The sequence below is a fragment of the Microtus pennsylvanicus genome, chromosome 13 (assembly GCF_037038515.1).
Source record: "Microtus pennsylvanicus isolate mMicPen1 chromosome 13, mMicPen1.hap1, whole genome shotgun sequence".
Classification (NCBI taxonomy): Eukaryota; Metazoa; Chordata; class Mammalia; order Rodentia; family Cricetidae; genus Microtus; species Microtus pennsylvanicus.
In genome coordinates, this window is record NC_134591.1 from 58,866,697 (window position 1) to 58,891,137 (window position 24,441).

At 42.1% G+C, this 24,441-nt stretch overlaps 1 protein-coding gene across 2 annotated transcripts; it reads right to left on the minus strand.

Annotated features, from left to right (window-relative positions):
- Window positions 1-6,901: 6,901 nt before the first annotated feature.
- On the minus strand, window positions 6,902-22,905 carry Zmym1 (zinc finger MYM-type containing 1). Of its 2 annotated transcripts, XM_075946266.1 has the most exons (8): window positions 22,805-22,905; window positions 18,997-19,246; window positions 16,909-17,083; window positions 11,112-11,262; window positions 10,385-10,519; window positions 10,217-10,251; window positions 9,287-9,421; window positions 6,902-9,100 (listed from the first exon to the last, which is right to left on the minus strand). In XM_075946266.1, the coding sequence occupies exons 1-8, from the start codon at window positions 22,869-22,871 to the stop codon at window positions 7,115-7,117; spliced, it is 2,934 nt and encodes a 977-aa protein (XP_075802381.1). In that variant the 5' UTR covers window positions 22,872-22,905; the 3' UTR covers window positions 6,902-7,114. The 2 variants fall into 2 exon arrangements, with proteins under 2 accessions (XP_075802381.1, XP_075802380.1); XM_075946265.1 differs by having other exon boundaries at window positions 6,902-9,421.
- Window positions 22,906-24,441: the final 1,536 nt, after the last annotated feature.

Below are 24,441 nucleotides of genomic sequence, written 5' to 3' on the forward strand. Positions count from 1 at the left end.
AGCTAGTTCCAGGACAGGCTCCAAAACCACAGAGAAACCCTGTCTCAAAAAACCAAAAAGAAAAGAAAAGAAAAGAAAAAACTATGGAATTAAATCAGTTGATATACCTTCAAGATATACTGACCTCAAAATGGAAACCAGGACATGTGTTACATTAGGGAAGGGGTTTTGCTTTTGTTTCCTCCAGAGAAGAAAAGCTATGGACACCATCAAAACTGATAAACATTGAATATGAACAAGACATCTTTTTTGTTTTGTTTTGTTTTTTTGTTTTTCGAGACAGGGTTGCCATGTAGCTTTGGAGCCTGTCCTGGAACTAGCTCTCGTAGACTAGGCTGGCCTCAAACTCACAAAGATCTGCCTGCCTCTGTCTCCTGAGTGCTGGGATTAAAGGCATGTGCTACCACTGCCCGACATCTCTTAATTAGAAGACATGATAGTTCATTAAGCACGATGGCCATTTAAACTAACTGATAAAAATAACAAATGCTTTTCATTTCATCAGATATAACTTGGCAAAAGAAAATCTCCTCAAAGTTAGGGGTGGGGAAGGGTTTTGTTTGTCTTTTCAGGAAAATGAAGATATCCACTTAAGGAATCTGGAGACACTTAACAAATGACACATCTGAAAAAAAAAAGGACAAATCATCCAGAAACAAACGTATCAAAAAAATAGTAAATTGGCCTATTGGTATATCACATTTCCAAACGGATAAAATTTTATAAATCTTCCCAAATGTTTGTTTCTGCTGTTCTCTACAGACATATAATTCAGCTGGTATTTGTAGTTCCAGTCCAATTAGATTACAGCTGGCTTTTAGAGTTGGAGAGTGACTCTCTCCTTCTCTAAACCCAAGCATGCTTATTAAAGTGAAATCTAAAATCTCTGACTCATGTCAGGAGAGTCACCTGATATGGGACAGAAGAAAAACAAATATTTAAGTGCTATAGGAAATCTTACAGCTTGTGGTTACCCTCCTACTGGGGCGTGACCTCTTAGACCATATATGTGGATGCAGAGCCTGTGTCTGCCCCTTCCTCCTTTTTTGCTTGCTGCTCTTTCGGGTTGCTTGATTGTTGGATTCTATCTCTGTTCTTCATTCAAGCAGAGAATTCTGATTTGTGAGTTTACCCTTAAATAAATAACCATCTATTCCTAAATTCTGAGCTAGCGTGGAATTTCTTTTAAAGCGTCCATGCCACATTTAAGAACTATTTTATTACTACTAATCTCATAATCCTTTGCAGTGTGTGTGTGTGTGTTTTGTGTGTGTGTGTGTGTGTGTGTGTGTGTGAGAGAGAGAGAGAGAGAGAGAGAGGGAGGGAGAGGGAAAGAGGGCTTCTCTGTGTAACAAGTCCTAGCTGTCCTAGAACTGTCTCTTGTAGACCAGGATGGCCTCAAACTCAGAGATCAGCCTGCCTCTGCCCCGAGTGCTGGTATCAAGGCGTGCACCACCACCGCCTGGCTGGATTATTAGCATTCTATCCTATTGTGACACTATGTCTGTGTCAGAACTCCAAAAAAGATTAAACAGTAAGAGCAAAATTTACTCCATTGGTGAAAGTGTATGAAGGAGATGAGAACTGGTACTGGGGTGGGAGACACCTCAGATAACTGAACAAGAAACGCACATAGGCTGACAAGGATGTGAACTGCTGTGGTGGACTGTAAAGCGGTCCACCGTAATGAACTAGAAACCGACCTACCATGCAATCCTGTATCAATTCCTGTGCATTTACTCAAAAGACTCCTGGCCACATGGTACACACACACACTTGCACCTCAATGTTCACTGCAACATTAGTCACTACAGCTAAGCTATGGAACTAAAAGATGTTCCCAACAAGAAGGAATGGATGAAGAAAATGTGTTTATGTACATAATAGACTGCTCTTCCGTCATTATGTAATTTACAGAAAAACAGACATAATGATCATATTAAGTAAAATAACTCAGCCTCAAAGATAGCCAGTGCATATTCTCTCTCATTTACAGGTCCAAGACTATAAATACATAAAATTGGGTGTGTACAAATGACAGGAAAGCAGAAGCTAAACTACCTGGGACTACTAAAGGGACTACGAGGAGGGTGAAGGTGCAGAGGGGGCAGATAATGGGGCGTGGAGAGGAAGGTGTTCAAAGTACATTATAAAGTTGTATGAAAATACCATTATATAATCCCATATAATAAAAGAAAAATATAAAAGAAATTCTAGTAAGAGAACAAAAGTGTGTTTTTAATTACAATGATGAGTGGCTGTAGGTTTAATTCAGTGGTAGATATTACTTTCTGAGCAAGCAGGGCACCCTTTCCAGGGACCCGAAGACTCTCAAAGGCACCAAGATCATTAAGGCTCTCTGGAGGGCTTTTAAGACCGATGTATTGCGTGTTGAAGTCGAGAGACGATTACCCTGCAGCAGAGAAGTACCAAATCACACAAGACCACCAGACAGCTGGCTACAACACAGCAAAGCCACAGTGAAATCGTTTGCTTTTATATTAACTCTTTAACAGCTTTTCTTAAGGTATAATTTTTATAAGATTAATATACATAAATATGCATAAGGTATACGATTTATAAGATTAACATAGAATGGGTTTATATAAAATATGTATTTGCATATAACATATACTATATCATTTACATAGTATACAATTTATAAGATTAATAAATATTTAAAACTTTTTGTCATGTTCTTAAAGGTCATATAGAGTACTAACAAATTCTAGAAAAAGGTTTCATCTATCCTCCTGTACAGGACTTCTGGTTTGAGTCTCTATCAGTTTTCTGCAGTGAACCATGAACATGCCTAATAGCAATTTTTGAAGTCTCCATAAGAAGGATGGGGCCCCACAATGATAATTCCTCCAGGACTATGATAACACCACTAAGCTGAAAAACACTACCCAGAGATTGGCTTTGGACTACCAAGTGCTCAGGTCAATTTCAAGGTGGCTAGCTGAGATGATTCAGTCCCACAGACTACTCTAGCCAGGACTTGAGACAACCTCTGTATTTTCCCACTACACAGAGCCTGGACAACAAGTGAATGGAACAGCTACCTCTCCCAGGAGTTAACAATTGACCCAAATCTTTCTTTTCAGGATCCCCTAAAGATACTGTTACCCCCAACCCCAGACAGCATGAACTAAATTTAATATGACGCCCACATTCCCAAGAGGTAGAGTAGGTGGTTTTAGTCATTCAATGGGTTATGGATATCTGTCATTCTTTAGGGGGATTGGTTAAAAGTTGTTAATGGTAATGTTCAGGAAAAAACCTAACCAAAGAAAAGGTTTTTTTTTTCTAAAGATTTTTTATTAAGTATACAGTGGTTTGCCTGCCTGTGGGCCAGAAGAGGGAACCAGATCTCATTACAGATGGTTGTGAGCCACGATGTGGTTGCTGTGAATTGAACTCAGGACCTCTGGAAGAGCAGTCAGTGTTCTTAACCTCTGAGCCATCTCTTCAGCCCTAAACAAAGAAAATTAGATTCAAGGTCCTTGTTTTGAAAAGAAAAAAGGGATATAGATATGATAGAATAAAAGGCTAGATTACTGAATCTACTCTGAAAAAAGGCAGGATATAGATATGATAAGATAAAGTTAGACTATTGAGTCTACTTTTAAACAGCAACTATTAGTTTTAAATGTTTTACATTAAATCAGACTTTTGTATATTGTATACAAATTTTGTATAATGATACAAATTTTAGATTAATTTTGTTATAACATATTATAATACATTTCTACTCTTGCTCAAGATGTTATACCTATACAATTTATTTAACAATGTAATGCAAATTTCTAGTCCTTGAAAATTATTATTACCAACTGTTTAGGATAATAAGGAGATGCAGTTAGTAGTTAGTCACCTAATATAATTAAACATTAGGTATGTTTTCCAGGTCAAACAAAGATATATTTTAGATAGACAGGTCATCTTCAAAACTCCAGAGGTCTACAAAATATGACATTTATGATGTTTTAATAATCTAGGTTCTTATTTTTTTATGACAATGAGACACCAATCTACTTCAGAGAAGATAATGGGCATTGAAGAAACTCCACATGGAGTTTACTTTCTTTGTGGCAAAAGTAAATCACTGTGCAAGAAAATGTCGTTGTCTTGACTGCTGACAGTATGCTGGACAAGCAGGACACAAACGTGACTTCCAAACTTTCCAAGACAAGGTGGGTCAGCCCTTCAGAATATCTTCTTTTACGTAAAAGTCTGTCTCTGACAGATATTCTAGGCCTGTAGGCCTAAGAATTGGATGTCCCAGCATTACAGAGGAGCTTTGGGTGTCTATCCATGTTTTGGAAGTTGCTTGCTCTTACTTCCTGCTTACTCAGTTAACATTTCCTTCTTGGGTCTCTTAAGAGTTGAAAACTAGATATAATCTTCCTTGTTTATCAGACACAGAAAGCAAGTTATGATAGAAAGTAAATTAGGTACAAGATTGGACTCACCAAGATAGGATAGATATGGAGTATTTTCTCTGAATTTATCAAATGCGAATGGACTAGACATTGCTGGTGTATTTATATATTGTATAGTTATTGTACTTAATGCGTAGTGTTTTTTTTTTTTTTTTTAGTTTTTTGAGACAGGGTTTCTCTGTAGCTTTGGAGCCTGTCCTGGCACTAGCTCTTGTAGATCAGGCTGGCCTAGAACTCACAGAGATCTGCCTGCCTGTGCCTCCCGAGTGCTGGGATTAAAGGCATGCGCCACCACCGCCAGGCTATGCGTAGTGTTTTTATATTAGGTATAGCCTTCCTTTTTTAGACAAAAAGGGGAAATGTAGTGGTATATTGTGTTTTAATAAAGCCTGCCTGAGATCAGTGCAAAGCAGTCACACTAGTCAGCCAGAGGCCAGGCCATGGTGGCACACACCTTTAATCCCAGCACCAGAGTAAAAGACAGTGGGATGAGACAGGAACCAGCTCTTTCAGTCTAAAGTATTCACTGAGGTAAGAGCTTTCTAGTGGCACGGCTGCTTTGCTCTTCTGAAATTCAGGTGGAACACCAATGTCTGTTTCTGAGTTTTTATTAATTGTGCTACACATAACCTCAATCCTTATGACCACTTTTACATAAGGTATCCTAGAGAAAGACTTTCCTGCGTGATATGTGGCTGGACAAGGTTTAACCGAGTTAATTCTTGGGTTTTGTTTTGTTTTGTTTTTTTTTTTTTGAGACAAGATTTCTTTATGTAGCCTTGGCTGTCCTTGAACAAGTTCTGTAGACCAGGCTGCTTCTGCTTCACTATTGCAAGGATCAAAGATGTACATCATCATTGCCTGGCTAATCCTTGTATTTTATCCTAGTAACATGTTAAGAACTGCTTTCCTAAACTGGGCGGTGGAGAGGCAGAGGCAGGCGGATCTCTGTGAGTTCTAGGCCAGCCTGGTCCACAAGAGCTAGTTCCAGAACAGGCTTCAAAGCTACAGAGTAAAGCCCCTTCCTGTATCCCAGAGCCACAGGATCCCACCCCTGAAGACATAGCTTTGTGCCTGCCTGCCCACGCCTCTTGTTGGTCTCCTTTACTGCATAACTTCAGGATTTTCACCTTCACTAAATCAATAAAAGTGAACCCAGGGTGTATTACACCTTGGGGTGAAGACTGGGTGGTTAGCAACAGAGCAAGAGACCTCTGGCAGAGACCACAGGAGATGAATGAGTTTTGGCACAAACTGGGCTGTGGTGTTTTAATAAAGAAAGCCCGGTAGATGAATATGGGACTAACTAGACCGTGGCTGGGGACCCAGTACACGGTCCACCTCATGTCCACCCTGAGCACACGCAGGTTGGAGATGCACTTGCCAGCACAGGTGCAGTTCAGTAGTAGATAGAGCCAAGGGAAACATCTGCATCATGGGACAATTCTAGGGGCTTGTAGCTCTCATGGGTTTGATTCTAGTCTTGGAGACCTTATCATGTCCAGGTCAGAAGGAATGCTACCCTCACAAGGTCTTTTCTATCCCGGTGACCCAAGGGCCCTCTTCCTAACAAGTGCCTCAGACTGCATGGGGACAGCACTCCTAGTCTGCCTTTGGCTTCCCCTGGAGACTGAATCAAGACTGAATCAAGATTGAGCAATGACTACTGGTGGCCCAGAGTGGAGGTGATGTGCTGGACTGCCGAGCTCTGAGCTGGACAGTCCCTGAGAACCTGGAATGAATTCCCTGCTCCTGAATGATGGTCAGGGGCTACCTGCTTAAACTTCTTGGCTCTACTTTTTAAAGGAGGCAGGTAAGTGAGAAAACCACAGCTGAGCTCGGCTTTGCTGAAATCCTCCCTACTTCCCTGCTTTCATTCCTTCTGGAATGAGCTGAAGCAGATATTAAAGGGTGATCACTGCCTACTCCCTCACTCTGTATTTTAAACCTTATGCTCACAGTCACTCCATGTCTCTCTACCAGTGTCAGGGTCTTGTTCTAGCTAGGCCTCATGTCCTATACTTCTGTAGCACTATTAGCTTCCCAGCAATGATTTTTAATTTAAAATGTACATAAGCTGGACAGTGGTGATACATGCCTTTAATCCCAGCACTCAGGAGGCCCAGGCAGGCGGATCTCTGTGAGTTCTAGGCCAGCCTGGTCTACAGAGCTAGTTCCAGGACAGGCTCCAAAGCCACAGAGAAACCCTGTCTCGAAAAACCAAAAAAAAAAAAAAAAACCCAAAAAATTAGTTTCTGGTATGTAGTCGTTCATTGTGTCAAATGTACATGTGCCTAAAACAATCTGTCCACCAGAATACTTTAAAAGGGAAAAAGTATGTAAAAGTGGGTGACGAGACCTCAAAAATTCAAGATTAGTTTAAGCAATGTAGTAAGACTATTTCAAAAGAATAAACAACAAATATAAACTTTATTAGGATTCCAATAAAGACATAAAATTCTTTTTTTAAAAAAATATTTATTATGTATACAATATTCTGTCTGTGTGTATATATCTGCAGGACAGAAGAAGGCACCAAACCCCTTTACAGGTGGTTGTGAGCCACCATGTGGTTGCTGGGAATTGAACTCAGGACCTTTGGAAGAGCAGGCAATGCTCTTAACCTCTGAGCCATCTCTCCAGCCTCCATAAAATTCTTTTAATTAAGTTCAAAGTTGCAAGTCATATGTATCTTTCATTTGGCTAATAAACTTTTCCATAATTCCACTGAGTCTTTCAGGCTCCATCAACCTATTTACCAGCTCTTGCTCAACAGCCATTAGAGCCAGGCCAGTTTGTTTCTCTTGTCCCATGGTACGAAGTAAGTATGCTTTAAGATGAGGCAGTGTGGAAAATGACTTTTCATTATTTGTTGAAGTAACTGGCCACGATAAAGCAATATGTAACAGTTTCGAGAGACGAGGAATATTACTGTGGAGGCCATGCTGACTAAACAAACGGCCAAGGTCTATGAAGCTTAAGGAGCCACAATCTGTGACAAAGTTGAGATTTGCATACTGCCGGTAAAATCGAAGTTCAGGGATAATGTCTCCATCGAGCTTATAAAATTCTTTAACATGTTTAGCTGCTGACTCATTTAATGGTTCATTCCATTTAAACAATAGCTCAGAAATTTGTTTCATTTTGCAATAGTCAAACTCTGAAAAACATAACTTTAAGTTTTTTAACAAAGTATCCAGACCTTGGTAATAAATATTAATTTTATAGTGTTCATCTGCTGAGGTAGGAAAAAACACACTCTCTGAGTTGCCAGGCTCTTCTGTTTTCTGAATTTTTTTTCTTTTTTGAAAAGAGGGTTTTTCAACTTCAAAACCCTTACTGGTTACCTTTTTACATATCTCATCTGTTCCATCCCAGATAGTCTGGAAATACATTTCATCCCTTTCAGAAGATAAACACTCCAAAATTGCTTCGATTTTTGAAAACAAAGAGAAGACGTCTACAGTTTCACTTTGAAACTCTCTGGAAAGAATTCCTGTAATACTGAGTACTCGATAAAGAAATTTCAAACAAAATATAAATTCAAACTTGGTAACCGCTACCAGCAAATCATTCAGTTGGTCAGCGGCAGCTGTGCCTGCGGACTGGCGGGCCACTGAGTGCAGAGTCTCAATGACCTCTGGGAGACACTCGGTCACCGACAGCAACAAGTCCTCGTGGGCTGGCCAGCACGACTGGGAGGCGTGCTTCTGACAAGTTTTATTTTGACTTAGCTTACACATGGTTTGCAAAGCTGCCAACATCTCTCCCCACGCGAGAACAGTGCTGAACAAAGAGCTCAGAGTATGTAGTGTTCTTCGGAGTTCTTTCACTTCTTTACAGAAACTAATGACTGCTAATTCAAAAAAATGTGCGTAACAATGGACATACAAAATTCTTGGTTCTTCCTTCTTGAATTCTGTTACAACTTCATTAAATTTTACCCTCAAATTTGTGGCTAGATCATAGGTTTGACCACATATCTTATTAAAATCAATTCCGACCTGCTGCAGGTAAGCTTTGATACGCCTGTGTACGTGGACTGCAGTCATTTCCTCGATATTAACAAACCCCAGGAACCTTTCTTTAACGAGGACCGCACTGGAGGTTGTGTGCGCGTACCGCACACACACTGAAAGCTGTCCTCCAGCGGCACCGTCCGCCGTCTCCTCACAGATGATCGAGAAAGCCGAGGCGACACGGAGCTCACCCACAATGTCCTGCAGCATTTCAGCCTTTATTATTTCAATAATCTCCTCCTGAACTTGTGTACTGTGATAGAAATCACCATGTGAACTCAGAAGCCGAAACACTTCTCCTTTATCTCTTGCTCGAATTTCTAGTAATTCCAAAAAATTGCCTTTATTAATGGACGGAATAGACTGGTCACTTCCTTTTAGGAGCAAACACTGTTTTCCCAGAAATAAGATGCTTTCGATAACAAGCTTTAGGTACCTTCTATTTCCCTCCATAGGTTCTGAATAAACAGATGAACCATCACGTGGCACTTCATCCAGAAACTGGTACTGTCTCCAAAACCGCAGTGTCTTTAAATGCACTTCACTTTCTTCATGCTTCCTGAATTTTTCTAGGGTCTTCTCCCAGTCAGCAGTTCCTTGGGTTGCAAATGATTCTCTCTGGCAGGTAAAATTTTTCTGGTAGAACAAGTGGCAAGAATAGCAGAATGTAACATCGTTATTTGTATTGGTGCTAGAATGTTGAAAAGATGAGCTACCAGACTTTCTAGTATTTTGTGGTTCTTTTTTAACTTTTTGCACTGTGGATGTAGACGTTGGACAACACAGTGTATCATTCACTATCACAGATTCCATGCTGTGTACCTGGTTTGACTCCCTGCCGTTCTGTGCGTCCACAGTAGGGCCTGCTGTGTCCTCAAAGAGCACTGGTGAAGACGGGAGGAGGCTTGGCTGCTCCACACTATTACCAACACCACTACTGGATTCACTGGGTGAGCGCTTAAGAAAAAATGATAAAAAAAAAACAAAAAACACTCGTTTAGTTATTTTCAAATAAAAAAATACCTAACACATCTATTGTAATAACAAAGTAAAAGGCACATTTTGTAGTATAAGCTCTTCTTTTCTTTCTTTCTTTCTTTCTTTCTTTCTTTCTTTCTTTCTTTCTTTCTTTCTATTTTTTTTATTTTTTGAGACAGGGTTTCTCGGTAGCTTTGGAGCCTGTCCTAGAACTAGCTCTTGTAGACCAGGCTGGCCTCGAACTCTCAGAGATCCGCCTGCCTCTGCTTCCCAAGTGCTGGGATTAAAGGCGTGTGCCAACACCGCCCGGCTTGTTTGTTTGCTTTTCAAGATGGGGTTTCTCCGTGAAGCCCTGGCTCTGGAACTTGCTCTGTAGGCCATGCTGGCTTTGAACTCAGAGATCTGCCTTCCTCCCTCACTCCCCACCCCTGCCAAGTGCTCATATTAAAAGCAAGTGTGATGTTTTCTTTCTTTCCCCCTCCCTCCGGTTTTTCAAGACAGGGTTTCTCTGTGAAACAGTCCAGGCAGGTCTTGAGCTCACTGAGATTGGCCTCCCTCTGCCTCCCCAGTGCTGAGATTAAAGGTGGTGGTGGCGCACTAATCCTAGCACCTGGAGGCGGTCAGGTTGATCTTTGAGTTCAAGGCCAGCCTGGTTCCAGGGCAACCAGGGTTATACAGAGAAACCCTGTCTCAATAAATAAACAAATATCTCTGTATGAAAACATACACACACAAAAATCTATATAAAACTGAAAAAATTGGGATAAAACTTACATCGATGACATTTGTAGGTACAGAAGAAAGTGAACCTGTTGAAATAAAGCATATATTCAAGATTTCTTGCTCTAACAGTACCAAAAGCTCATGCTGCTCATTTCATATCAAGAAACAAAGAGACTCAACAATATGACAAAACACTGTTTATGTCAAATGTTTGTTTACCTTGTAAGAGATCAGTGTTCATGAACAGGTCAACATGGTCATTTACTAATGACCTTATATTGCTTATAACTGGAATTGGATATTTCCTTGGAGAAAGATTCTCTTTTGAACCACTGTGTACGGTGGAAACATTTACTGGCAAAAATAAACAAAAATCCTTTTTATAATCCAGGCAGAAACAAAGGACGGTTTAATAGTAAGTGTTTTTGTTCTGAAGGTTCTATGATCAGAGGGAGAATGCTAGTCTAACATGAAGTCCGAGTGCAGCAGCGGGCATGGAACCCAGGGCTTCATGTCTGCTGGGCAAGTCTCTTGACAACTGAGCTCTATTACTGGTCTGTTTGGAGACTGGGTTTCTTTGTGTAGCCCTGGGTGTCCTAAAACTCATCCTGTAGACCAGGCTGGTCTGGAACTCAGGGGTCCATTTGCCTCTGCCTCTTGAGTGCTAAGATTAAAGGTGTGCACCATCACTGTCTGGCATACTGTTTTTCTTTTTTAAATAAAGATTATTTAAATTGTGAGGTGAATGCTGTTACACAGGTTATAGGGTCTAAACTTGGGTCCTCATGATTGATCAGCAAGCATTCTTAACTGCTAAGCCATCTCTCCAGCACTCATTTGCAATTTTAACTCACTCTAATATGGAAATTAATCAGTTATAAATTAAAAGCAAAGAATGGCTGTGTCTCCCAGGATTTAGTACAACTTTGGAGTTGCTGGGTGTTACCTGTTGAAGATTCCATCACCGCACTATTGTATGAAGAAAAACAAACAGAGCAGAAGACCTCTGCGTTCCCCAAGTCATTAGTAATCATAATCATCTCATCTGAGAGTTCCAGTGTTTTGCAAGGAAAAGATCTAAGTATTCTGGGTGGTTCCTGTTTAGAGATTAAAAATAATATTCATATTTCTGGTATATCACATGCAATGGTTAAACACTAAGCACATCTACTATAATTGCTCTTAGCTGAAATATTACAAAAACAACTTTTTATACTTCTTTATAAACAAGGAGAATAGAGGCTATAACAATAAAATGAAGCAATTTGGTCGTTTATCAGAAAACTACCTTATCATTTAACAACAGTAGTAATAACACATATGCAATGAAAGAGGTCACAAGAGAGGTTTATTATCCTGGGCAACTAAGCCTACTGAATAAGAACACATGTCTAATTAGTTTTCTTTCCTTCGTATATTACCCTTGAACATGAGTTCAAGAAAGCCGCCTCTCTACCAGGGCTAAGGAGATCAAAAAGGGTACTTATATCTACTGAGATACTGAGGCAAAAACTGTCTCTCTAGGCCAGTGGTTCCCAACCTTCCTTGTACGTGGTTGGTTTTTTACTCTTTAGGCTCCTTATTATTTAGGGGTGTGCCACCTGGTTCCCAAATAAATACACATATGGAGACTTATTTTTTACTTATGAATACCTGGCCTTAGCTTGTTTCTAGCCAGTTTTTCTTAAATTATTCCATCTACCTTTTGCCTCTAGGCCTTTTACCTTTCTTATTTTTTATTTTGCCTTTTTATCTTTTTTTTTTTTTTTTTTTTTTGATTTTTCGAGACAGGGTTTCTCTGTAGCTTTTGGTTCCTGTCCTGGAACTAGCTCTTGTAGACTAGGCTGGTCTCGAACTCACAGAGATCCACCTGCCTCTGCCTCCCGAGTGCTGGGATTAAAGGCGTGCGCCACCACCGCCCGGCTTTATTTTGCCTTTTTTAAAACTGATTTTTATTGAGCTCTACATTTTCTACATTTTTCTCTGCTCCCCTCCCTGTTTCTCCCTGCAATCCTCACCCAAGGTCCCCCCAGTCAGCTGCCAGAGGAACAAGATGTATTAGAACACAGGTAAAGCTGCTTGAACAACATTTACCATGCATGGGTCTTGACAGAATAATGCTCTGGCTTGGCCTATTCCATGCTCCCAATTTACTTAGGAGATCTGGTCTTTTTCTACTTCCCATGTAGATTAGATCTCTATAAGTCTCTCTTAGTGTCCTCATTGTTGTCTCTGGGATTGTGGTTTGTAGGCTGGTTCTTTGCTTTATGTTTAAAATCCATGAGTGAGTACATGTGACAATTGTCTTTCCGTTACTTTTCTTACTTCTGTATATCTTGCTTTCCCTCTTACTCCGTGGCTGCGTGGCTGGCCTCGACACCCTCCTCGCCTTCTCTTGCTCCTCCTCCTCTCAGGTATCCCCTCTCATTTATTTTCTCTTCTGCCAGCCCCACCTATCCTTTCTTCAGCCTGGCTACTGGCTCTTGGCTGTGGGACAATGGTCCTTTATCCTGCCACTTGTATTTTAATAAAATGCTGACTGGCCAGTAACCAGGCAGGAAGTATAGGCAGGGTGACCAGGCAGGAAGTAGAGGTAGGGCGAAGAGAATAGGAGAATTCTGGGAAGAGGAAAGAGTCAGCCTGCAGTCTTCACCCAGATAGTGAGGAAGCAAGACGAGACTGCCTCGCTGATGAAAGAGGTACCAAGCTACGTGGCTGAAACAGACAAGAATAATGGATTAATGTAAGATGTAAAAACAAGTTAATAAGCCGGGCGGTGGTGGCGCACGCCTTTAATCCCAGCACTTGGGAGGCAGAGGCAGGCGGATCTCTGTGAGTTCGAGACCAGCCTGGTCTACAAGAGCTAGTTCCAGGTCAGGCTCCAAAACCACAGAGAAACCCTGTCTCGAAAAACCAAAAAAAAAAAAAAAAACCAAAAAAAAAAAAAAACCAAAAAAAAAACCAAGTTAATAAGAAGCCTGAGCTAATAGGCCAACTAGCTTTAATTAATGTAGACCTCTGTGTGTTTCTTTGGGACTACATGGCTGCAGGATCTGGATGGGACAGAAACTACTGCCACCAGCTCTTTATTAGAACATTAGAACAATCAGGTGTTTGACAGGCAGAGTAACACAGCTTCACAGAGTTAACAAATGGAACATAAAAGAATGCAATGCATCTTTGCATCACTAAACAAATGTTCCACAGCACAAATAAATGTAACATATCTTAAGCTAATAGTCTACAATACTTCTTAATGCTGTGGCCCATTAATATAGTTCCTCATGTTATGGTGACCCCCAACCATAAAATTATTTCTTTGCTAACTCATAATAGCAATTCTGCTACTGTAAATTTCTGATATGCAGAGTATATGACATGCGACCCTCAAAGGGGTCATGACTATAGGTTGAGAATCATTGCTCTAGGTTATCTTCATGGTAAAGAATCACAAGCATGGGGCTGGAGACATAGCTCAGAGGTCAAGAGCACTTGCTGCTCTTCCAGAAACCCTGAGTTCAATTTCTAGCAACAACATAGTGGGCTCACAACCACCTATAATGAGATCTGGTTCCCTCTTCTGGTGTGTGTATACATAACAAATAAAGAATCACACGCATGCCAGGCAGTGGTGAAACATGCCTTTAATCCCAGAAATCAAAAGGTAGAGGCAGGTTATCTCTGTGAGTTCGAGGCCAGCCTGATCTACAGAGCTAGTTCCAGGACATCTAAGGGTGTTATACAGAGAAACCCTGTCTCAAAAAACAAAACAAAACAAAAACCAAACCAAAAAACAAACAAACAGAAAACAAAAACAAGAATCACAAGCACTTGCCAGGCACTGGTGGAACAAGCCTTTAACCGCAGCACTCAGGAGACAGAGGCAGGTGGATCTCTGTGAGTCTGAGGCTAGGCTGGCCTACAAAGCCAAGTTTCAGGACCACCAGGGTTACAGAGAAACCTTATTTTTTTTTAAAAAATGATTTATTTATTTTTACTTTCTGTGCATTGGTATTTGTGAGGGTGTCAGATCCCCTGGAGGTAGAGTTACTGGCAGTTGTAAGCTGTCATGTAGGTGCTGGGAAGTGAACCCAGGTCCTCTGGAAGAACTGCCAGTGCTCTTAACCACTAGCCATCTCTCCAACCCCGAGAAACCTTGTTTTGAAAACAAAATAAAACAAAAAATCCCAAGCACAGACAGGTATGATGGCACACACTTTTAATCTCAGTACAGGAGGCAGAGGCAGGTGGATCTCTGTGAGTTCAGAGGTCAGCCTGGCATAATATAGTTACTTCCAGGACAGCAGGCACTGTCTCAGAAAAAGAAAAAAAATCACATATGTTGAGTGATAAAAAGCAGCATACAAGCAGGAAGTAAGGCCAGCAAGTTCAGTGAAGAGTGAGGGACAAAGGGAAAGGTTGTATAACGAGGGGCTTTGCCATCTAATCTTTCTACATCACTGAAAGCAGTGGTGAGAAAGAACCACTTTTTGGTACAGTGTCTCTTTTTCTGCAGCGACTAGAATATCGATAGAAGTGACAGAAAACAGGTTGGTGAAATCGTTCTGCAGTTAGGAGTACCTCCTGCTCTTCCAGAGGACCCAGGGTTATTTCCCCATACCCAGGTTGAGTTACTCACAATTTCCTGTAATGTCTGTACCCCTTTGTCCTCCATGGGCACCTGCATGCAAGCGGTACACATGCAGACATGCAGGCACACAACCGTGCACATAAACAGAAATAAACACATCCTAAACGAAGTTACCCTATTCATTTATTTGCATGTGTGTGGAGCATACAAGATCATCCCATGAATGTGAAGGTCAGAGGGCAATTCAGAGTCAGTTCACTCCTTCCTTCCACCATGCGGGGCCTGGGGATTGTACTCAGGTTGTCAGATTTATTTTAATTTTATGTGTATGAGTGCTTTGCTTGCATGTGTGTACTGTGTGCATACATTTCCTGGAGAGTCTAGAAGAGGGCACCAGATCCCCTGTTGCTATAGTTATAGGTGGTTATGAGCATCACGTGGGTGCTAGGAATTGAACCTCTAGGTCCTCTGGAAAAGCAGCCATTGTTCTTAACTACTGAGCCATTTCTTCAGTTCTAAATAAATTTACCTTAAAAAAAAAAAATCAAAGCCGGGCGATGGTGGCGAATGCCTTTAATCCCAGCACTCGGGAGGTAGAGGCAGGCGGATCTCTGTGAGTTCGAGACCAGCCTGGTCTACAGAGCTAGTTCCAGGACAGGCTCCAAAGCCAGAGAAACCCTGTCTCGAAAAAACCAAAAAAAAAAAAAAAATCAAACAAGAGCCAATGATGGCCCACGCCTTTAATCCCACCACTCAGGAGGCAGAGGCATGGGGATCTTTGTGGGTTCGAGGCCAGTCTGGTCTACAAGAGCTAGTTCCAGAACAGGCTCCAAGCTACAGAGAAAAACTTGGTAAACAAGGCAGGCATACTAGTAACATAGTCACACCTTTAATCCAAGCAATATCTTTGAGTTCCAGGCTAGCACGGTCTACAGAGCCAGTTTCAGGACAGTCGAGGCGACTCAGAGGCTAATTTTTATTTAATCCTTTATAAACATGAATATTTTTTCCTTTGAGATGAGCAGCCCTTGCTGATCTGGAACTTGGTTATACAGACCAGGTTGACTTCACTCTCGAGGTTCACTTGACTCTGCCTCCAGAGTGCCACAGTTATAGGCATGAGCTACACCTGCTCCTCATCCTGTCACTAAATCAAATGCTCCTGAAAATGACTCCTTCTGGGGCTCAACACAGGGCTCTTTAAATTTTTTTTGGGGGGGGGGCTGGAGAGATGGCTCAGTGGTTAAGAGCATTGCCTGCTCTTCCAAAGGTCCTGAGTTCAATTTCCGGCAACCACATGGTGGCTCACAACCATCTGTAAAGAGGTCTGGTGCCCTCTTCTGGCCTGCAGACATGCACACAGACAGAATATTATATACATAATTAATAAATATTAAATTTTTTTTGAAATTTATTTTATTTTTTGGTTTTTTGAGAAAGGGTTTCTCTGTGTGGCCCTGACTATCCTGGAACTTGCTCTGCAGACCAGGTTGGCCTCAAACTCATAGAGATCCACCTGCTTCTACCTTCCAAATCTTCGGATTAAAGATGTGTGCCACCATCGCCCTGCCTTTTTTGTTTCACTATGTACCCCTGACTGACTTGGAACTTGGTCACCTTGAAAAGATCCTCCCGCCTCTTTACCTCCAATACTGGGATTATGTATTACTAAGTGACAAAGCATCAAACAGCGATCAAGCTACGCACTAGTCCTACTTCATCAACAGGGATCAGACCAGTAATCGCTCCTCTCACTCCCCCCCCCCACCACATCGTGGCTAGCCTCTCTGTTCTCAGGAGCATCCTACGGCTCTCCTATAGGAACTGTCAGAAGTCTTTCCATCTTCCTCAACTGTCAATCAGAGATTTCCCCAATGACAGCAAACACACCCCAGACTCTGACGGAAGGAACAGCAGCTCTCGTCTATGCATTCGTATTCTCTGCACTAGTCAAGTATGGAAACTGTGCTGTCACACATTACACACCACGGAACAGGAAATCCCACAGTCCTTACACCAATTCATCATGAAACTGGCAGCAGAATGAAAATTTGAAAAGTAGGCATTACTGCCAAGATGAAAACAAGAGTAACAACGGCCGTTTAAGCAGAATCCCCGAACTCTCCTAAGGATGGAGACCACCCAGACTCACAGTAGCCATCTTCCGACACACGCTGCACTTCAGCAGAGTGCTCTCAGGACACATGGTGACAAATAGCTTCCTTTTTTCTTCGTAGGATGAAAGGCAAGACTGGCTACAGAAGTTCTTGCCAGAGCTACTGTCCTCCAACTGGACATTCTTCATATCCTTCAGATTTAAAATGTTTCTAAAAACAAACAACAAATGCTTTTGAAGAGGACGATAAAGTTATGGGGTAACATGAGTCTGTGTGTGTACGTGAGAGGCCCAGAGCAGGATGCTGGGTCCCTTCTCCTCTGGCTCCTATATTGTTTCTATACTGTCCTGGCTCACTGAATTGGGACCTAGAGTCACTGTTCTGGCTATGCTGGTTGGACAGTGAACTCTTGGGCTCCTTCTACTATGCATTTCCTGTAAAACAACATAAACCAAGTGAGTTTTGGAAATTAAGGATGTTCTTAACAAAGCAACATTGTCAAGTTGTCTTAATTTGAACCTTGATAATCCCCAGCACACATATGGCAGCCCACAACTGTCAATAATTCCTGTTTCGGGGGGATACAGTGCCCACTTCTGGATTCCATGGGAAAGGCACACACTTGGTACACAAACATATAAGCAGAAGCCGGGCGATGGTGGCGCACGCCTTTAATCCCAGCACTCAGGAGGCAGAGACAGGAGGATCTTTTTGAGGTTTCACTACAGCCTGGTCTACAGAGTGAGTTCCAGGACAGCCAGGAAACCTGTCTCAAAAGAAAAAGATGCTATGGAATGTGAAATTTTAAAAAGTCTCAATAAGGGAGCGGGAGAGAAGCTCAGTGGTTAGAACAGGGGCTGTTCTCCCAGAGTCCCTGGGTTCAGTCCCAGCACTCACATGTTGGTTCATGGCTACCCATAACTACAGCTCCAAGGCATCCAATGTTTTATTCTGATTTCTCCAGGCATCAGGCAGGTATGTGTTGCACATACATATATGCAGGCAAAACACTCAGACATGCAAAATAAAATAAATACAACTAAAAAGTCAATAAAAACATAGGTTATTACTACAAATGATAGCCTCTTCCAGTTTTTAAGCACGACTATCATCTTTCAACTAATCTACAATTTGCAATATATATATATATTTTTCATATTCCAGAGGAAGCCATACCTAATTTTTATGCCTTAGAAGAACAACTTACATAATAAATTCTTTCTTGCATGTGTCTTTTTCATGCAGGCAGAACACTGTATATATAATAAATAAAGAAATCTTAAAAAAAAAAAAAAGAGCACTGATTGACTGATTGCTCTTGCAGAGGACCTGGGTTGTATTTCCAGCAAACCACAACTGTCTGTAGCTCCAGTTTCAAGGGATCAAATGCCCTTTTCTGACCTCTGTAGGCCTCTGCATGTGGTACACAGACAAGCAGACAAAATATTCATACACAAAATAAAATAAACAAACTCTAAAAAAAGAAAGAGGGACAAGAAAACCAAAGATAAAGTTCAGCAGAGTTCCAGAAAATAGGACTTGAAACAAAAGACTAGTCAAGAATTGAAGAAATCCTATACAAAGGGTTTGTGAACCTATTAAAGTGCAGACAGCCCAGTGTGGTAGCACACACCTGTAGTCCCCAGCACTTGGAAAGCAGAGGCAGGAGGATCTTTATGAGTTCAAGTCCAGCCTGCTCTACACAGTGAGCTCACAACTGTAGAAAAAGGATACATAGTAAGACTCCGCCTTAAAAACTTAAGGGAATTGGCAACAAACATGACAAAATTTGAGTCCTGACTTAAAAAGAAGAAAAAAAAAGTAAAGATAACATACCATATCCATTCTGAGCACTGAAAATATACTATTTTAATACTCCTAATTCCAACATTTATTTACTGAAACAAACAAATGCTATGAAGTTCTCAAGGCTTCTCCACCCTTTCAAGAACCACCCCCAAAGTACTTCTGAGAGATCTATTAAAGGAACTGGAAGTAGAAAGCAAATTCTGCTCACTCATGAAGGTGGCACATCTTCAAAGATGAGAATACAAAAATTTATGATCAGGAGTCTGACCGAGACCCATGTAGCAAAATAAAGGACATAATTTAGCCCTCCATACCTTGAGCAGTTCAAGCACGTCCTCCTGAGGGGAGCTGGGGAGTCGGCAGACGAGCTGTATTCACTGATACAAAGTCTGGAGCAGAAGAGCTCAGCAGACCCTTTCTTCTGGTAAGCAGTCTGCCCCTCCTGAAAAACTCTCTTACAACCATAACAGGAACGCTGGACCGCTGTGGCTGGAACTGCAGGAAGCATTGTACTCATGCCAGAGGATGCCAGAGAAGGCTGAAAGCCTGCGGTCAGCTGAGCAGCTTTAGAAACAGGACAGGAAGAAACAGGATTTCACACGTGTGCCCGTTTACTTTAGGTTACTTCTGGACATACAACTCAACCATAGCAAAATATTCAAAGGCAATTTCAGAAAGTGGAGAGACTAGCTGGGTAGTGATGGCGCACACCTTTAATCCCAGTATTCAGGAGGCAGAGGCAGGTGGAACTCAATGAGTTTGTGCCCAGCCTTGTCTACCGAGCAAGTTCCAGGATAGCCAGGGCTATGAAGAGAGATCCTGTCTCAAAAAAACAAAATACAAAAAACAAACAAACAAACAAAAAAACCCACCAAAAAGTGAATAAACTAACTGACTAACTGGCTATTTTATTGATCAAGAAAAACCATGACTGCTGGGCGGTGGTGGCACACACCTTTAATCCCAGCACTCAGGGAGGCAGGGGCAGGTGGATCTCTGAATTTAAGGTAGCCTGGTCTACAAAGATACACAGAGAAACACTGTCTCAAAAAAACCAAAAAAAAAAAAAGAGTTATGATTAATTCTATTATCACTGTCTGAAAATGTAGAGTTTCTTTTCTCCTAAATTTTGGATTTGACAATATTCTGAAAATAGAGAATTGAAAATAATATATAGAATGTCTTCAAGGCAACTGGCCAATTCAACAGAAATTGACAAATTAAGCTAAAGTCGGCTCAATGATTTGTATAAGGGGACTGAACAAGTTATGGCTGCTATGTGTTTGTTTGGTTTCCTCTGTTTAACAGCTCTGGGTATCCTGACACTCACTGGCCTCGATCCACCTGCCTCTACCTCCCAAGTGATAGGATTAAAGACATGCGCCACCGCCGCCCAGCATCTTTTTTTTTTTAAAGTAATTATTTACTTCTTTTTATGTTGCATTGGTGTTATGCCTGCATGGATGTCTGTGTGAGGATGTTCCAGTTCCAGGGTGGACTTAGACAGCCATGAGTCGCCATGTGGATGCTGGGAATTGAACTCAGTTTCCCTAGAAGAGCAGTCAGTGTTCTTAACCACTCTCTCCAGCCCCGTGTTTGTCTGAAATTCAGAGATCTCCCTGCCTCTGCCTCAGGAAAGCTGGGGCCACAGGCGTGCACTAGCATGCCTGGCTTTTTTTTCTTTCAAGACAGGGTTTCTCTATAGCTTTGGAGCCTGTCCTGGAACTAGCTCTTATAGACCAGGGTGGCCTCGAACTCACAGAGATCCGCCTGCCTCTGCCTCCCGAGTGCTGGGATTAGAGGCGTGTGCCACCACTCTGCAGCTACCATTTCATTTTTGTACTAGAGATTCTAGCCAAAAAGATAAAACAAGAAAAAAAAAAGACTAATGTAAATCTGTAATTATTCATAGATTTCATGACTGTGTATACAGAAAGCCCAAAAAGAATCTATAAATTTAACAACATCAATATAATTAACCCCTAACCCATATTCCTGTAAGTAATCCCAATAAAACTCACTGGCTCACCAAGCTGGACTTTGGTGACACATGTATTTTGGTCTGTTGTGAGATCTTTATCTAGGGTGAATATGTGTGTCGTGTCTTCCCAGGAAACACAGTCTTGTCACACAATGCTAAGAGAAAAGGTAATGAAACTGTTGAGTGCAGTGTAATTCCAGCACTCAGGAGGCTGAGACTGGAGACTTTCCTAGTTGGAGACTAGACTGAACTATATGGCAAGATACCACATGAAAACAAAAATAAATTTATGAGATATATTAACTGTACTGTATATTAAGTATTAAATAATTAGGTACCTCCAAAGCATTAACTTGTGTAATAGTAACACACATACAAAAAACTGGCCATTTCTGATACCTGATAGTTAAAATTCCTAGTATTGACTGGGGAGTTACAAGTTTGTATCAGTCCTTTTTGAATTTTGGATTGCAAATTTCTTGTCTCTATTTATTTATGAATGAGACAGGGCTTCTCTGTGTAGCCAAGGTAGTCCCAGAACAAGCTTGGTCTCCCAGGTTGGCCTTGAAAACTCTTTCACCCTCCCATGCTCCCTGTCGGGATTAAGAGTCTGCACACACAACCAGCATTGACTTGCAAATTTATTCACAAGTTAATAGCTGAAACCACTATAGCTGCAGGGCGTGGCAGGGCACGCCTCTGATTCCTGCACTTGGGAAAGCAGAGGCAGGCAGACCACTGTGAGTTTGAGGCCAGACTAATCTACAGAGTGAGTTCCAGGACAGCCAAAGATACCCCGAGAAACCCTGTCTAGAAAAGATAAAAAAACAAAATAAAACAAAATCAAACTACTACAGCAAGGGTAACAACCCCCATTAAAGCACTTTTCTCGGTCTAAGAATTACAAAGTTCTTGTTATGAGGGCTGGGAATGTAGCTCAATTGGGAGACTGCTTGCCTTGCATGTACAAAGCCTTGGGTTCCTTTAAAAGCCCCTCACAAAGCAAGCACAAGGGAGGTATGCCTAGACCTGTTTGCTTACCGAGTGCTGGAATTAGAAACTTGCTCCACCAGCAAACAGGAAACTGGGTTCTAGAGCAGCTTGAGTCATAGTAGTGAGACCTTGTCTCAAAAAAAAAAAAAAAAAAAAAAAAAAGAAAGAAAATAAAAACCAAAACAACACCTCTTCCCTGACCCAAAACCCTGCACCTTCATCCAATCTCAATTTGAACTTCCTATTTTGGACAATACTGAGGATTGAATCTAGGAACTCACTCACTGATACAATACCAGCACAAGTTCAATCTTTTATGACTTAGTCTCTTCTGGCTGGGATTCAAGTATAATCCTATTTGTAAAAGCCTTTACGCAGTTTGTTGTGGTGCTGGGTCGAAACTGAACCCAGGACTAGAACCTTGGGTGTGCTCGGAATGTACAGGATCGCCATTCAACCCAAATCTTCTAGTTTTCATTTAATCTGGCTTCGATCTCTTGATCCTCTGCCTCAGGAGCACAAGGCAAATTCATGTTCTTGTCTTTTGAATATGTTAACTTATTTTATGGTCGCTGGTGTTTTGTCTGCATATATGTCTGAGTATCAGAACTGGAGTTACAGACAGTTTTGAGGGTCCATGTGGATGCTAGGGACTGGCTTGAGTCCTCGGGAAGAGCATTCAGTGCCCCTTTTTTTTTTGACCTGGAAATCGCTTTGTAGATGGGGCTGGTCTTGAACTCATAGAGATCCGCCTAATCCTGCTTCCCGAGTACTGGGATTAAAGACGTGCGCCACCCACGCGGGGCACAGCCACGGTTCTTAGCCTCTCAGCCATCTTTGCAGCCCAATGTTTTTGTTTTTTGAAACTAGGTATCATTATGTAGCACTGCCTGTCTTTGAACTCAGAGATCCCCGTCTCTGGCATTAAATGCAAGCGCCACCACGCCCAGCTTTTTACGTTTGTAAAAAACACTGCTTAGTGGAAAGAGCCACAGGTGTAACCAGAAAGACAGTTATAGAAAGAAGTCGAAAAGAGACCCAAAGGCACCGAGCTCAGTCACCGCACAGGGGCCAGGGGCTAGGGGAGCAGGGACCCTGGGAGCCCGGGAGCCGGGGTCACGACTTCCCCAGCACTGGAGGCGTCCCACCTGTCGCGTCACCATCCTCGGGACCGGAGAAACGCCGCCTCTCTCCGGAAAAGCGAGCCTGAGCCATTCCACCAGGCTGATCAACTCTTCTCCAACTCGGCGGCGGGAAGCACAGGTTCGAAGAAAACAGCGCCGCCGGCTCCGCCCCTCTTCCGGAGATCTTTGCGGCTGAGCATGCGCAGCGCAGCCCGCTAGTTTGGGTCTCTGTCCGACGCCAGGGAAGTGGACAGGGCGGGGCAAGAGGTCTCATCCTTAGGCTCTCCTTGAAGTCACTTCTAGCTGTCTGTAATTTTATTATTATTATTATTTGAGACACTTATGTAACCCTGGCTGTCCGGGAACTCACTATTGTAGACCAGGCTGACCTCAAACTCACAGAGATCTTCCTGTCTCTGTTTCCCAAGGGCTGGGAGTAAGGGCATGTGTGTCACCTCACTGGGCATATTTGGGTCCTTGAGTGAGCAAATCAGGAATTGACGGCACAGGCCTGTAATTTCAGCTTTTGGGAGATGGTGGCATGAAGTTCAAAAGTTCAAGGCCAGTCTTGTTTAGAAACCCTACTGAACCATTTTTTTTTTAATTTTATTTATTTATTATGTATACAGTGCTCTGCCCACATGTATTTCTGCAGGCCAGAAGAGGGCACCAAATCTCATTACAGATGGTTGTGAGCCACCATGTGGATGCTGGGAATTGAACTCAGGACCTTTGGAAGAGCAGGCAGAGCTCTTAACCACTGAGCCATCTCCACAGCCCCCTACTGAACCAATTTTAATAAAAAGCAGGGATGGGGCCTGGGCAAAGAGATGACAGTCACGTGCTCCTTACCAAGTCTGACTAGCGGAGTTCGCATCACTGTTCGCGGAAACCACTTACCGCCACAATAAGCACACAAACACAATAAAGACATACATGCATACAGAAATAAAAATGTTTAAAATGTAAATGTTAGCCTGGCGGTGGAGGCACACTCCTTTAATCCCAGCACTCGGGAGGCAGAGGCAGATGAATCTCTGTGAGTTCGAGGCCAGCCTGGTCCACTCCAAGGCTACCCTGGTCTACTCCAAAGCTACACAGAGAAAACCCTGTCTTGAAAAAAGAAGAAAGAAAGGAAGGAAGGAAAGAGAAAGAAAGACAAAAAAGAAAAAGAAATTTTAAAAAAAGGTCTTACAACCGTCCTGTTCTGGTGGGCAACCAATAGCAGTGGCAGTGACCAGTATGATTTTGGGGACCTCAGGAAGCTCCCTGGCCAACAAGTCAGAGAGGTAGTTCAGGCCTGGTAATGAAATGACCCAGGGCTTCTGGAATCCGTTTTATCCACTTGCACAGCTTCCATTTGTTGGGAGCACAAAGGTCTTCATGCTCACAGAGAGCTCAAGGGAAAGCAGGAATGTTAAACACACAGGGTTGTCTTTTCAGGGGAAAGATATATAACCTGTTTTTCTACCCAGAAGGCTGGAAATGGGAATGGAAGTGATTAATATCCTGTTTATATGTCCTATTTGAAGGGCCAGGCCATATAAAGCTCGCACAAGCAGGACTGGGGGTGGCTATATAGGTGACCTTTGTAGTCTATGTGTGGTCTGGGGATTCCCCCAGGCTCTCTCAACTGGGACCAGAGGTGGCTAAAAGCCCAG